This window comes from Rissa tridactyla, chromosome 4, assembly GCF_028500815.1.
Source record: "Rissa tridactyla isolate bRisTri1 chromosome 4, bRisTri1.patW.cur.20221130, whole genome shotgun sequence".
Lineage (NCBI taxonomy): Eukaryota > Metazoa > Chordata > Aves > Charadriiformes > Laridae > Rissa > Rissa tridactyla.
This window is the reverse complement of record NC_071469.1, coordinates 11,526,311-11,540,850: the sequence shown is the minus strand read 5'-3', so window position 1 is coordinate 11,540,850 and position 14,540 is coordinate 11,526,311. Positions and strand designations below refer to the sequence as shown.

The window sequence follows — 14,540 nt, the reverse complement described above, 5'->3', positions numbered from 1 at the left end:
ATGGAGCGCTCATCTAAGTGAAATCACTGCTGTTGTGTCTCTAGGTAGGCACTGCTCCTGTTGTCTTTTGGAATTTTTTTAAAAATACAAGTGTAGAACAAACAACAAAAACCTAAAAATGTATTCTAAGTTGGGTATTTCATTCATTTCAATGTATAAAGCTGATTGCAGAAAAGTGAAATTCCGTAATCTGGAGCAGCTGTTAAGTACATTTCTTTCAGATGTTTCTCAAAAAGGTCTACCTTAATCAGAAGGTGTCGGGAGAGGTTAAATAAACTATTTAACAGCAAAGAGACACCAACATCCCAAATTCCGATTTACTTTCAGCCTAGTTAGCCAGTGAGGTAAGCATGCTCCCTGCCTTTCAGATACTGAAATGTTTAAATTCAGAAGTTAACCAGAAAATGGGTAAATACATCAACATGGTAATATGTATAGCCTAAAATTAAAAGCGTCTGTAGCATTTATTTCCAGCCAAAAGAATGTGGCTTACATAATAGCAAATAATGTCGCATTCAGTTAGTACCAAAGTTGATGATCACCTTCCAGTGATCTTAAATGACTTCACTGCTTATGGGCTGGCAGTTTTTTGATCTTTTTAACATAATGTGGGAGAAGATTATTTGAATTGTTTTGTTTCTTAGGTATTAAAAGGAAGTGTGTCTTCTCTGTAAAATAAATGGCAAACTGGATTTTTCTTCTAGATAGTTTGACTTTCTTTAAACTATGAGGATAAAGCTTTTCACGTTTTAGAGTGCTTATGTATTTTGGGAAAAAAATGTTAAGTATATGCACAGAACTTGAAAAAGTGCTTGAAGAAAATCATTTAGGTATAAGGTAGCATTCATTTGAAATAAATTGCCATTGATTCGCAAGCATGTATTCAGCAAAACTTTGTTAGAATATTGACTGGACACAGCGACAACTTTAGTAACATGGTGGGCATCTGTATATATGCAAAAAATGTATCTGTACCTCTTTTATGGCATTTAAAAAAACTACTTTGGAACACTGTATACTTTTTAATTACTTGCTAATGATAGTAATTGTTTCACCCTAAAAAAGAAAACATCTGCAGTGTGATTTACCATGTTACTCCTGCAGCACAGCAAACTGCTAAGTGGTAGAGTTTCAAAATTTGGCTTGCCATCAATTTTGATTTCAGTTTGTCAGCAGCACAGTCTTTAGGAACATTTTCTCCTGGTGTTTACTACAGGAAATTTTCCGCTTTTCAGCAGAGCGAGCATAACTTACAGAAAATGGTGAATATAGTAAGAAACTTGGAAGTCCCTGGTGTCAAATGAATTTAAAACAAGCAAAAAGAGTAGAAAGTTTAAAAAATAAAATAAAAAAATAAAAATATGGTATTGGCTTTATATATTTTTATATAATGGGGAATAAAATCCCTACATTCCCACAACAGAATTCGGGAACTTGCATAATGAAAACATTTTCCTGAGGAACACTGCATATTCCACTGGGAGTTTGCAGGTGATTCTGTTGGGAAAGTTTTTTATTGCTATCAATCAAATGAATAGATTTTTTATTTTAACCTCATCTTAATATTCTACTAGTAAGATTTGTACCTATTTGTTCTTATTCATGATTTAATGAAAAAAGGTGGTTTCATTTTGGCCCATTCTTCTTTGTGCCTGTGTAATCTTTCTGATGCTTTCCTGTATAACCAAGTTAAGTTCTGTGTTTTTTTTCCTGCTGTCTTCTCTGTCAACCTCCCTCGTTGCTTTTAGTCCAATTCATCATTCCGGTGCTGCACCCGCTCACTGGCTGAAGCCTTTCTGCTCTCAGGTGATTTTTTTTTTTTCCGCTTGCCAGTTCCAAAATTGTGTGACTAACACTGTTGTTTGACAGCATTTCATTGCGTGGGGTTTTTTTTAAGATTTTGGAGCAAACTGTGTGTGTCTGGTATATTAATGGATGCGAGCTTTGGCATGATCATTTAACCTGTTGCTGAGTTCACAGTTCTAGAAAAGGTAACATCTGCGCTCTCTGTAGAGAATGTTTTTCTCCCTGTGTCTGTGTGTGTTCACTTCCTTGTGCCTTTAAGGTAAGTTAGGCAAGTACATTGTTTTTTGAAAGAACTAGTTGAAGCCTTATTTCTTTCAAAGTATTGAAGGAAAGATTTAAAATAAGGTCAGGACAAGATTAGCCAGATGATTCTCCTGGTTAGCGTGAGCACCTGTTGCCACTGAGCTCAGATATGTAATAAGCAAGCAACGTTTGAGCATTGTGGCGCTTTGTAAGCACATCTTTGCTTTCATAGTGGAAAAGTATGATATAAAAGGATTCTGTTGGAAGAAGTAGTCAAAGGGAGGTAAATTCCAGTCTTCCACCCCAGGTAACATAGTAGGCAGGCCTAACAGCAGTAGATGTGCATGATATTTTTGGTCTGTTATATCAAAAATGTCAAGTTCACATAACCAGAATGTTTTGGTTTGAATTGTTTTGTTAACTAATTAACTAGGCCCAATTTGCCACTCTGATGAATGGATTTGTCTTGCTGCATGAGGCATTGCCACTACTCTCCATGACAAATTTGTGTGATTCTTCTGTACATACTTTTTTATATAAGTTCCAGTATGCGTAGTCACATGTTGATCATCTGGAAGGGGAAATGAATCCAAACAAGAACCAAGGGCTCAGGCTGATAAGCAAGCCTGCTAAGGTTTTGGTTGATATGGTCATGACCCAGCCTTCCCTGCTGAGGATCCCTTTCAAAGGGAAGGGCCTCCGGGAATGGATCTAAGCAACAATTTGCAGGAGGGGCCAAACATCCCCTGCCACTTGCCCCACTTCGCACGCCTCGGCCAGGAATGCAGAAGGGCTGCAGGGTCAGAGCCCCACACCGTATCTTGCTGACCTGTATGTTCGCGTGATTAAAGCAATAGTATTTATTTGTGTGGGTATCCTAAAATGTCTTGATGGCTTTGAAAGTGCCCACACAGAAACCTGTCTGTATTTTAAGCGTCACTTCCTGCACAAATGGTTAGGACATGACTTCCTACGTATTTCAGGGCTATGGTGTTTTGTTACAAAGCTCTGCATGCTTTGAGATGAAGGTTGTGACGTAAAGGTCTGCCATTTCAAATCACTTCCCCTGGCTGTGTTTTTTACCGTCTGTTGCAGAGTCTTCCTAGCTCTTCCTGGCCAGTGAGGATTCTGTCCTTCTCCTCCTAAATCTTCTGTCTTCATCTTACTTTATAATCTTAACTGAACATTTTTATTAAATAGTTTTTAACGCTGTATTTAAATTTTCACATGGAAATTCTGTATTTTGCACACAGTGAAAATTGTTTTAGCTTTATTTATGATATCTGCTGTAAACAAAAATAAATGTAGTTCTTTGTAAGTCTCCTTGTTTCATCTTTTCCTTTTAAAAATATTTCCTGAGGACAGAGACTTAATAGTGACTTCACGCTCGTTTCACAAATTCCTCTTCTGGTGGATGCTGTTACATTATCTTTGTTGTGGCCTGAGCCAAAGGCCAGAGAGTTTCACTGTGCTGGTATAATCACACATGTGTCCCATGTGAAGGGGGTATACATCAGGGTCCCTGACAAGTTATTCCATCTGCTGCAGATCAGGAGGTGCCTGGTGTTGGGATTTATCCTTCCTGGGAATGATAAATTGGTGTTGGTGAGCATGGGGGTTGCTTGTATTGCATACACAAATGGCATTTGTCTGCTTCTCTGACTTCTGTTACCTTTCCTTATGGTTTGGTTTGGTTTTTTTACATATTAACAAATGTCATAACGGTCATGCTAAGTTACGTGTATTTGGGATCTTATATCGTGTACAGGAAAATCAGGTAATAACTGTGGGTAAAGCTTTACCTTTGCTCCTGGCTCTGGAGTGCTGTTTGCAAGCTCCTGGTATCTTCTGGATCCCTGGAAGCTGCAGCTAATGGTGACCTAATATCTGTTAACAGTGGCCTTGTTTTATTTATTTATTTATTTGTTTATTTTGCCTTCCTTTGCTCTGTCGCGGCTTTTTTTTAATTTTAATTTTTGTTTTTAAAGCTGGTGTGGTTCTCTTTAAACAGCAGGTTCTCAAAAAGAGCTTTCCTAAGTCTTCCTCCCCTTCCTCTTCTTTCTTTTGCTTGCTTTTGCTTGCTCTGCAATTGTTAAGTTGTAATCTCTTCCTTTGTATTTCAAGAAAAAAAAACAAATCCCAGAAAGAATAGTCCCAATAATTTAATGGAAAGACTGTGTGATATTTTTTTTTAAAGTTATTTCAAACTGAGCCTTACAGGAGTTGATTGAATGACAGAAATGCGTTTTTTGAAAGCGTTGCTAAAGACAACATTGTTAAAGAACAACAAATGTTATTCCCAATGAACTATTCCATCTTCCCTGCCAAAGAAAAAGCCACCATGCACAGTAGATTGTTTGCTGTCTGAGGGGGAGGTGATTTGCATAATGAAAACATAGGGCAACAAATACCACTTAAGACAATACTTGGCACTTCCTTAATTGCAGTGGACAAAGCAATTTGGGTAAAACTAAATTTACTCTTTGCACAATTTACAGTTTTGGAGCAGACTCATTTCTGCCATCTTTACTTGATCATTTCAGACAGAGGCAGTGGCATGGAAACATCAGAAGAGGTTTTTGTGTCTGCGGAAGGTGATGATTTGTTTGACACTGAAGCTTTGAGAGGCATCAGATGTTCATGCTGTTCTCATAAAGTTTCACTTATTCCTGCTAAAATATCCGTACAATAGCTTGGAATTGGGGTAATGTAGTAATTGTGTTGCTTGTGGTGATGCAGAAGGCCCAAGAAGTCAAATCACTAACAAATCCTCTTCCTAGAGGGATATACCTAGCACTGGGCAGTCCATGCCCTGGAATGCTAGTGGACGAGACAGGACACAGTGTATGGAAAAGAAACAAACCAGACAAAATGAGCAACGTGAGAGGATCAGATTTGTTAGTTCCCTCACACTCTGTCAAAATCATTACACAATAAAACTAAATATTCCTTGTTTTGCTCACAGTAATGGTACGAGAGGAAGAAGCTACTGGGTTAAGTTCTGAATGAATTTAATAAGCCTAATTTGGGACTCCTGCCTTCTTCTGGCCACATGAGCAGACCTCCCTCGAGTGGGAGGCCTGAATCCTCCTACTGCTCTTGTGTTGAGCTCTCTCCAAAAGCCCCAGTGCTCCCAGTCTCCAGCAAGCACGTGCTGTTATAAATGCACCCCTTTCAAAGCAGTGACGCTTTGTCCCTTCGCGTAGCTGGAATTGGCAGCGGTGCTTCTTTGAAAGCAAACAGGCTGCTGCTCTGGTCTCGAGCTGCCGCTGAACTGGGCGCCTTCCAAAAACCACGGTTTCGGAGCGGATGATACTAGTTTAACTTTACATAGTTAATGCTTTCTAAGACTTGAAAGCTACTTGATGTTATAGATGCCATTATGGCATTAGAAGTGTGGAGGTGACGTTTGCTGTGTCTGGCAGGCTCAGGAGTTGCTCTGTCTTTCCTCCTCTTTATACTGGTTCAAAATGGGTTCTGAAATTATTGCCACTAGGGCCATTTGGATGGGAAACCTGTACACAGATGGGCTTTTTTGAAAAGCCGGGCTGATCTTTCATTCTCAAAGCAAGGCAGCATTACCTGCCTAGATGTCTGTTAATGAAAATCAGACATGTTGGGATTCTGTAAAGGTAACCTTCCTTTATTATAATTATGCTAATACTTTATGATGAAAAAGATCTTGCAGTTTTTAAACGTATGTGATTTTAAAAAAAGAGTAAAGACAAAACTTCTTGAAATGTCTCAAATTCAAACGTCAGCCTTTCATTAACTCTAACGAGAAGAGTAATTTCTATTCCTCTCGGTTTCTTCTAGATTGCTACAGCTATAAAATGCCAGTGAAAGTTGCTTCTGTATGTATTCCAACCTCAAGCAAGGGCTATGGTCTGCGTTTTCCCACAACATTATGGCAATTAGTTACTATAATTGGCTTTAATTCACTTTTGGCTCACTCATTCCTCGCATTCCAATCAAAACAATGAACTCTGAAATGCACTGAATTCTGCATTAATATTTATGTTTTCGAAGGCATGACATGTTTGCAGATGACTTGGCTTTTTTGCATGAGAGATCATGTTGCTGAAGATCAGAAGACACTATGTATTAATGTTTGATCCAAGTATACGTATTAGTCATGTAAATATTTCCCCAAGTCTCTTTCCTTTTCTTCTGAAGGAACACATAAACTGTGTTAACATAAAAAGAAGGGAGGCTTTGGTCTCATCTCATCAGGTGGCGGGCTCCAAACTTGTTTAAAATGGGTGGAATTTCTGACATGTTTTTTTGAGATGTGAAATTACAAAGAAATTTGAATGTTGTTACAATCTTGAATTTGCTCTTTCGGCATTTATTCTGCAGGTATTCATTCACATCTTTGTTTTGAAGTTTTCGGTGCTTGGAGTCTGTGTGCAAAAAATATTATTTTGAGAGACACTGATCACTCCAGAGACTGAAACTGTTGTTGCCGTACTCCGAATTCACAGTTACTATATGCATTAATATACCAGACTAACACAGATTGCTCTGATAAAATATTTTTTATTTACTCTGAAAGTACAGAAATAGTGTGTTATCACAGCAGGTTTTGTTTGAGAAGCAATTTTTCATAAAGATATACATTGGGTATATCTATTAGGTTTTCACTGAGTTGCTTTTTCCTTCATCTATTAATTTTTGCTTAGTTTGTATTAGAGCGTTCATGTGCACTGCCCTGGATGCATTCAAAAGTCGTGTGCTTTGGCCTCTGTCGTGCTTTGGCTTCACGTTCCCTGGTTGTATTTTGTGCCTGAATTCAGAAGTGTCTGTTTATCGAGTAAGCAATGGATACTTTGAAAAATGGTTTTGCTGCTGAAGAACTTGTGTAGGTGCTGGCATGGGCCCACGGGGAGTGGGAGAAGGTGGGCTCCTGACATGGGAACAGGACAAGGGGGCCATGGAGGAGCCCGTCACTGGGCCATGGGTGGAGAAGGGGCAGCAGGAAAGCATTTGCTGTTGGTGGTTGGAAGCCGGGCAGGCGATCTGGCCCCACTTGCCACCCCATGGAAATGGGAGAGCCACTTCACTTGCCTTTATTCTTTGCCATTTGTTAGCCGCCATAACGTGGACGTGACTGCTGTAGATGTATGAAGCAAGCATGAGGAAAAAAGAAGAGAAATGTGGCAAGAACTGAAATCTGTGAAATGTCAGACATCTCTTTTACAGGAATCCTTTTACAAGGACAAACCGGTTTCTCAGGTGTGATGAGAAGTCAGTGTTTGGACAGGACATCAGTTTGGGAATGCTGCTAGAAGCCCTATAGCCTCCTAAGGCAGATGTATGAAATACCTTAATGGCATGTTTTCTGTTTCAAACTTGAGCACAGGCGATCCTCCCATGCAGCCTTGCATGTTTTGAAGCTCAGGCCACAGCTGAAGCTGTAACGGGTTTGAGCTGGGGTTTCACTCCAGTGTGGGCTGGTAACCAGTGTGTTGCAGCAAGACCCAGGTCTAACCAAGGTGGAGGTGTGGTGGTTCCCCCGTCCCTCTCACAGTCCCAACACGGGCTGGGCTTCCCTGGCGAGTGCTTTCTGCTCTGTATCTCATCCCCGTGCTGGCTGGGTTCATTTCAGCTGGGCTTCCACAGCACTGGTATAAAGGTGCCTTCCTTCTGCCCCCGCAGCTTTCTTAAAGCACTGCTGTATTATAATCAGGACTCGTAAATTATTTTTTTTGGTTTATGATACGGTAAGAAGTCAGAGAGGCAGTAAAGTGTGCTGGGTGCGCTACAAATCAATTTGTGGTCTGCCGACTGAATTTCTTAATGTCAGTTTTTGATGCCAACTGGTGTTTGCTTTCACCATCAGAGCTGCCTACGTTTATGAGTAATGCCGCTCTAAAATTGTTCACTCCTGTCGTTGCCGTAGTCAGCAGCTCCATACAAGGCCAGGCAGAGTCCACTCATCCTCTGAATGAGTTATGGGGTGATGCAGCTTAATGGCAGGCTGAGAGCCCCAGGGCTGACAGTGGGAAAAGCAGGACACAAGTTAGGCTGGGGTCCTCATGGGCGGGCGCTGTGGTGTGATGGGCCAGCTGCACAGCGGGGAAAGTCAGCCGGGTGCCAGCCCCGGGTGCCCAAGCACCCCCCTCCCACTGCTAAGGGCAGTACTTGGGATTTCGGTCGTGCTTGTCACCTGAGGACCTGAAAGCCCTTTGCCAGCCCTGAATGGTGGGGGCAGCTGTGGGTAAGTACTGCTCCCACTCCGCAGCCATCGGGGAGACACCGAAACGTGATGTGTCAGAGGTGCCAAAACATCCCAAATGCAGGTTGTGACACCTAATTCCAGCACGTTTCCTTCTTCCCCTCCCACCCCCAAAGGCCCACACGCAGATATGCAACATGGGCAGGGCTGTAAGAAATCGGTCATTTCTTACCTGCTTTTTCCTCAGCTGCGGGGCAGGGGCTGAGCTGCCCAGCCTGGGGGCAGCGTCCCCTTTCACTGCCAGCAGCAGGTATGGACTATTTCTTACCCCCTCTGAGGGCCCAGACGGGGGGGTCTCCACCTCATCAGCCCCCAGACCTTGTGTTTGGTGGGGGGGACCCCCAAGCTGGATGGATCAGGGCGCTCTCGGGGGCACTTTCTTGACCAGTCTCCCAGCAGAAACTTTCTTCCTGACCACCAGTACGCTGGGTGTGTTGTGGCCCAAAGCAGAAGGGTTGATATCGTTTCAAAATCTGTTGTTTCCTGGCCCTGTTTCTGTTTTTCATCTGCCTTCAGGGATGTTCTCCGGGTTTGTATTAGTTTGTTTTCATACTTTGGTTAGCTCGGCAAGGCTCACTCCCCCTTATTGCTTGTGTGAGACTCCCAACGGTCTGACTTGACTGAGCTGAGAAATGCCGTGGGAGCTCTTGCTGTACTTTGCTTAGAAATTAATTCCCCTTTCATGACTTAAAACTGGCTAAAGAAGAGGTAGGAGGATAAATGTGAATGGTTCTGGCTGCTTAATGGCCCGGCGGCGTTGACTTGATGGGGAGGCTGCTGCAGCTGCCTTGGTTGGGGATTCTTCACTGGAGCATCTTTGACCATTTTTGTCCAGGACGGGCAGCAGCACGCACAGAGCAGCCACTCCCCGGCAAAGCTGATAAAACGCAGCTGCCCGGAGCCAGCTGGTGTCCGAGGTGCTTGGCCCAGCGCTGCCGGTGGGGAGGGGGATGTTGTTTGGCAGAATTCAGGCTTTGTGCTGTTGAGGGCAGCACGTGCCGTGCCCGAGGTGGGGGGGAAACGGCCTCTCTGGCCCAGCTGCCCCCAGCGGGGACTTGGCTCTGCCCAAATTTGGCTGGTTCCCGTGCCCTTGTCATCTCCTTGTCAGGTCACAGTAATGTGATTTGCCTGACGCTGGTTTGGCGGATGACTCGGGAGCAGCAGCCCATACAGAAAGTCAGGCTGCCTTGTCAAGTGGGACTCGGCAGTATGAATAACATCTCCTGCTTACGTCTGTTCATTAGCCCTGGCTTTATCCGTGGGGGCACTCAGATGCGGGGAGCGATTAATGCCTTATAAATGGTAATCATAGAAGGTGCCGAGAGCTGTCTGCGAAGCCCTGGGTGGGTGGACGTTAAGCCCCTTTGGAAGGGGCCTCTCCTTTGCCATGTGTGTGGAGGCACGATGCTCCCAGGCACCCACACCAGTGACGGTCACGGGAGCAGGGTGTTTTCGTCAGTTACGCAAAGCCCGTTGCAGTTGTGGCACTGGTGTGGCATAACATGGAAATGGGTGTCACTGCTTCTCAGTGCAGTGCTGAATTGGCACGGTGTGCGTGGGACACCAATGTGAAACTCGGAACCTTTCCCTCGTTAAATGTGGCTGGTGTGTTGGCAAAGCCTCTGAGACCGGGAGGGAGGGATGCAATGATGCATTTATCTGTTTGGCTGTAGCAGAAGGCGCTTGCCTGCTGGTAGGCTGCATTTAGCAGTTTGTTAGTCACGGAGGGGCAGTAAACAGCTCTGAGATTTGAGCTTTCAAAAATCTGGGCTTGAGTTTTTTGGCAGAGCAGTGTAGTAGAGCTGGCATGGCCCGGCCACACCAGGCAGTTGCACAGTGGTGCTGAGACCGTGAGACAGCGTCAGTCCTGGATTTGGGTCTGCGCAGCTCTGTGCCCCGTGCGAACCCTCCCTCGGTCCCCGCGGGGACTGGCAGTGACGCCCTGTGACACTGGGAGAGGTTTGCTCTCTTCCAGGCATGCTGCTCCTGTTTAGCTTGAGCAACACCGGCGCGGGTGCCTGGTAGCTCTGGGGAAACCTGCCCTGTATTTCCGTGGGTACGAACTGCCTTAAAATCACTGCAGGAGAAAATGACTAACAAGACTAATTGCAAGCTTTCAGGGCTTTAAGGATATTCGTGTCGCTCATGTCTGTAATATGCAGCATATTACAGACAAGAAGGACCTCTCACTGCTGTGCTTGGCTCTCAGCTTTGCCCTTGTACCGGAGGGAGGAAGGCAAACCAAGGTATTCACAAAAGCACTTTAGATCCCCAAGTCCCTGATCCAGAATGCTGGGGGGTTTTCTTCATCCTTGTTTCCGGGCTTTGGGATGACTTGTGGGGCTGGGTCTTGGCACTGCACGCATGGTGGCACTGCCATGCTCCTTCCTTGGCCATTCCCGCCGGGCACAGAGCTTTTGCAGGAGAGCGGTGCTGCTTGAAGGCCTTATGAGAGGCTGAAATGCATCCAGACCACTGAGGATGCTGGTACAAAAACTTATTTAAAAAAAAAAAAGAAGGGGGCAAAAATGCTTTTTGGGTTATGGGGGATCATCACTGGATGTTATGCTGTAAGTGTGTGAATTTTACAAGCCTGTCATTTGAGAGAATCGCAGTTGCAATGGTCTTTCAGTGAGCAGAAGAACCATACTGAATTTGCATGCTTTTTGCTAGTGTGAATGTGCCGTGATCCTGTGCCTTTTCTGCAGGGCTCAGCCAGGGAGAGCGTCTCCAGAGAGATGAAGGCAAAGATCTCTTAAAACCTCCTGCAGGAGGGCTGCTGCTGGACTTGTATATACAGGGACCTCCAAATACTGTTGTTATGTTCCTAATTAGAGGCTGCTACTTTGCCAAGCCATAAACAAACTACAGTTTGTTTCTCAGATTTGATAATCTGCTTGAAACAGGCCCCTGCCGAGGTACCAGCCCTGTCTGGCTCCTGCTGGGCAGCCGTGCTGAGATGGGAGCATCTTCACACCGCCTGTCCTCCCCAGAAGCGGGGTGAAGGGGTCCGGAGGGCTGGGGCACTGGGCGCAGGCTGGCAGTCCAGCACAGGGCCTCGCCGTGCCGTCCCAAAGGCTTAGGTCGCTTTGTTGCCTTCTCTGCTCCTCCGTACAGACTTCCCTGAGGGGTCCAGTCCACTCAGCCGCAGTCTGATGGGTGAATTCCTGCAAGTCCACCCAGAAGCCACAAACTGGCTGGAGATGGTCTTACCATCCAAATGGTCTCGCTAATTTACCTTTCATCAGTAAATTACCATGGTGTTTGGATTATTGGTGCTATGGGGAAAAACTGAGGAGTTGTACTCCTTGACCATATCTGTGCGGCTGCAATAAGGCCCACTTCCGAGCTTCGTGAACCCTCCCAGCGTCACAGAGATCCTGTAATGTCTTTGTCTCTCACCAGCTGCATCTCTGACTCATTCGAGACAGTGCAAAAATTGCTGTCTCCCAAATGCAAGGGTGAGCTGGCACTCTTGGTGAATTGGGAAAACTTGGCATGACACTTGATGGAGAATAAAAGTGTGTTTTACTGGGAAGAGGTTTGCATCTGTCTGTGGGGTCTGCAGGGGCTGTTTGGCCAAGCCCGTACGTTGGAGCGAGTTTCAAAGAGCCCTGACCTCCGGGTGAGCACCGACCCAGCTGCGAGCCCTGCAGATGAAGCTTTAGGAATACTTCTCGGTTACCACGCGGTTTAGCTAAATCCTTTCCCTGTAAGGAAAACAGTTGTTTCTCTCCCCGTGCGAGGAGGATGAGGTGGGTTTTGAAATACGGACAAAGGAGAAATTGTTTATCCAAATTTTTCATCGTGTTTGAGTGGGAGGCTCAGATGAATACAGGGTTGTTCTGTTGAAATCACGGACCATTGCTGCTGTTTAAATAACTGAAGGCGGCTAAGCTCCACTGCTTGCAGAAAAAGAACTCAACCCCCCAAAAAAACTAAAGCCATTATTTGATCTCAGTCAAGGGCTCTGATCGGGAGAGCTCAGACTGAGGAGAGACACTTGCACTGACGAGACGGGCGGCAGAGCTTGTGTGTGGATTTGGGACATACCGTTTTGTCACATGGTTTAGGAGCAGAAAGCGTGAGGCCAGTTTTGTGGTACCGCAGAGCTCTTCTCATTGCTTTGGTGAACAGAGTCCCCCCAAGCCCTTGCCTGGGGCCAGGCCCACCTGCTGCTGGCCCAGCAAGATGTCCCCGGCCCTGGAAACTGCCCAGGTCAGCAGCAGAGCCAGCCTGTAAGTGGGTGAGGACTGGAAGAGGAGGGAAGGGAGCACCCAGGAGCCTGCCGGGACATCACCCTGAGAAGGGCAGCTGGGGAAAGGCAACCAGGAGGTAGGGGATAAATTAGGCAAGGCACAGTGTGCTTGGCAGGGGAGAGAACTGGCAGATTAATGAAAAAGGCAATAGTGGGGCCAAAAGAAAGCCCTGGGGTGGTGTGATGGATGAGGAAGGACCATCACAAGTGGACGACAGTGGAGTTAACAGCAACTGAAGGAATGGAAAACTTAAATTCTCTTAATCCCACCAGACCTTCAGACAGCAAGTTACAGTTGTGTAAGTGTAGTCTATAAACCAGGCAGCGTAAACAGCGGGTTGTGCCGGCTGGGAGGAGCTGCTGCTGGTGTCTGAGCAGAGCCGGCAGGGCTGCCCTGCCTCACCCCGCGCGGGAAAGCACCAAAGGACACGGAGGATTTGGAAATTAGCACGTTAGCTCCTTGGCTCACCCATACTGGCTAGCTTAGGGAACCTCAGCACCTTAAAAAAACACAGATCAGTTGTTGTTAGGACATCTCCACTCTAACTGGCCAGCAGCGTGCTGCGAGATACTTGCGGCGTGTGTTGCCTGTCCCTGCAGCTGCGCTCGCATGACAGATCTGCTCCGCTGACTCTGACCAAAGATTAACGCCTTCCCACTGCACGGCTTGTCTGTGCCTTCCCCCCGGGGTAAATTATTTGAACATTTTGGCAAAGGATTAATAGGGACTGCAGTCCAGATCGTGCCACGGAGCAGGCGTACTCACTGCTGGAGGTCTTTAGCACGCTGAGCCACAGGCAGTAGGAAACCTGAAGTGAGCGTGATGGAAATGAAGTAAGACCTTACGCAAATGCTATTTTGAGTGACTGTTTCCTGAGGCCTGGGTTCTCCTCCGATAACGTCCGGTGCTGCCCCACGGAGGTCAGTGGCACAGCACCAGCCAGCTTGGGCAGGAAACGGGGCTGTGCCCTTTTCTGTCCCGCAGACCGGATGCCTCTCCAGCTATTGCATTGTGTGTGTTTATCTTACAAAGTTCAGTTCCTCTGACTCAGTCGCTTAGCTTCAAGTAGAAAAACTCTTATCCTGGGGAGGAAGCCTGGTCCAGAGAGAGAGCGCAGGCTGGCCACGGAGGTGCCTGTGGTGTCTCGGGCTGCCCCAGGCAATCCCAGAGGAGCGTCTTGGGACACCCGCCTGCCCCTTCCCCTTTGGGAATAGCAATAAGGCCATTTTTGTGTCTTCTCGTGAAGAAGTGGGATAAACATGGTAAGTACAGCCAGGCACAAATTTATGAAAGGAATCAAGCACAAGCAAAATTACATATCTCAGAGTTTATGTGGGAATTGTCACCTTGGATTTAGGAGCTGAATGTCCACCTCAATCCTTCTGCAAGAGCTTGAGTTTCCCCAGAGAGCAGGGGTGGCAGGGGGGCTGCTGCATTTGCCCAGAAGTGCCGAACAGCTCTGGCTTGTCCCCTGTTGGAGCACAGCGCAGCCTCCAGCGAGGCTCCATCGGCCTCTTCCCGGGGGGCCGGTTTATCAGCCAGCTCGGCGCGTGACCAGAGTTAATTGCAGTGGTCACCAGTGGTGCCAGTCCAAGGTGCTTAACTCTCAGCCTGCAGTGTGATGGGAATCAGGGCACTGAGGCTTACAGCATGGTTTCCACCCTGGAGTCAGATTTCCAAAATACCGGCATTCTCCCGCTCGGCCTTGCTGAGGACCTGGCTGCCAGAGCTGCGAGGATGGGGGGCTCTCCAGGATGCAGGGAGGGCTGCGAGGCTCCTGGCTGGAATGGAGAGGTACGAGGGCTGCTTGCTATTTAGCCTTGCGTCTCTTCAGGAGCGTGAACGTATGCCTCGCCTTGCGTGAGCACTCAGCCTTTGGGCTGCTGCAGGAGAAGTTAGTGCAGACAGCCCTTCTTATTATTTTTTTGTGCAAAATAAGAGCTTTAAAGGCACTCCAGCTTTCTTTTTAAATTCCTTGCAGCAAGCGCTGCTTT

The 14,540-nt window shown here is 46.2% G+C and overlaps 1 protein-coding gene across 14 annotated transcripts in view; it reads left to right on the top strand.

The window, feature by feature from the left end:
* Positions 1–14,540, top strand: part of MICAL2 (microtubule associated monooxygenase, calponin and LIM domain containing 2) — a 163,352-nt gene that overhangs the window by 108,254 nt on the left and 40,558 nt on the right. The window contains exons 26-27 of one of the 14 annotated variants that reach the window (XM_054199202.1): positions 1,749–1,806; positions 3,145–3,367. The exons of 12 other annotated variants lie outside the window; for them this stretch is intronic. In XM_054199202.1, the coding sequence (XP_054055177.1) occupies positions 1,749–1,789 (41 nt within the window). In that variant the 3' untranslated portion in view covers positions 1,790–1,806; positions 3,145–3,367. Of the gene's footprint in view, positions 1–1,748; positions 3,368–14,540 lie in introns of those variants that run through there. One more of the 14 variants, XM_054199201.1, reaches the window with a different exon arrangement.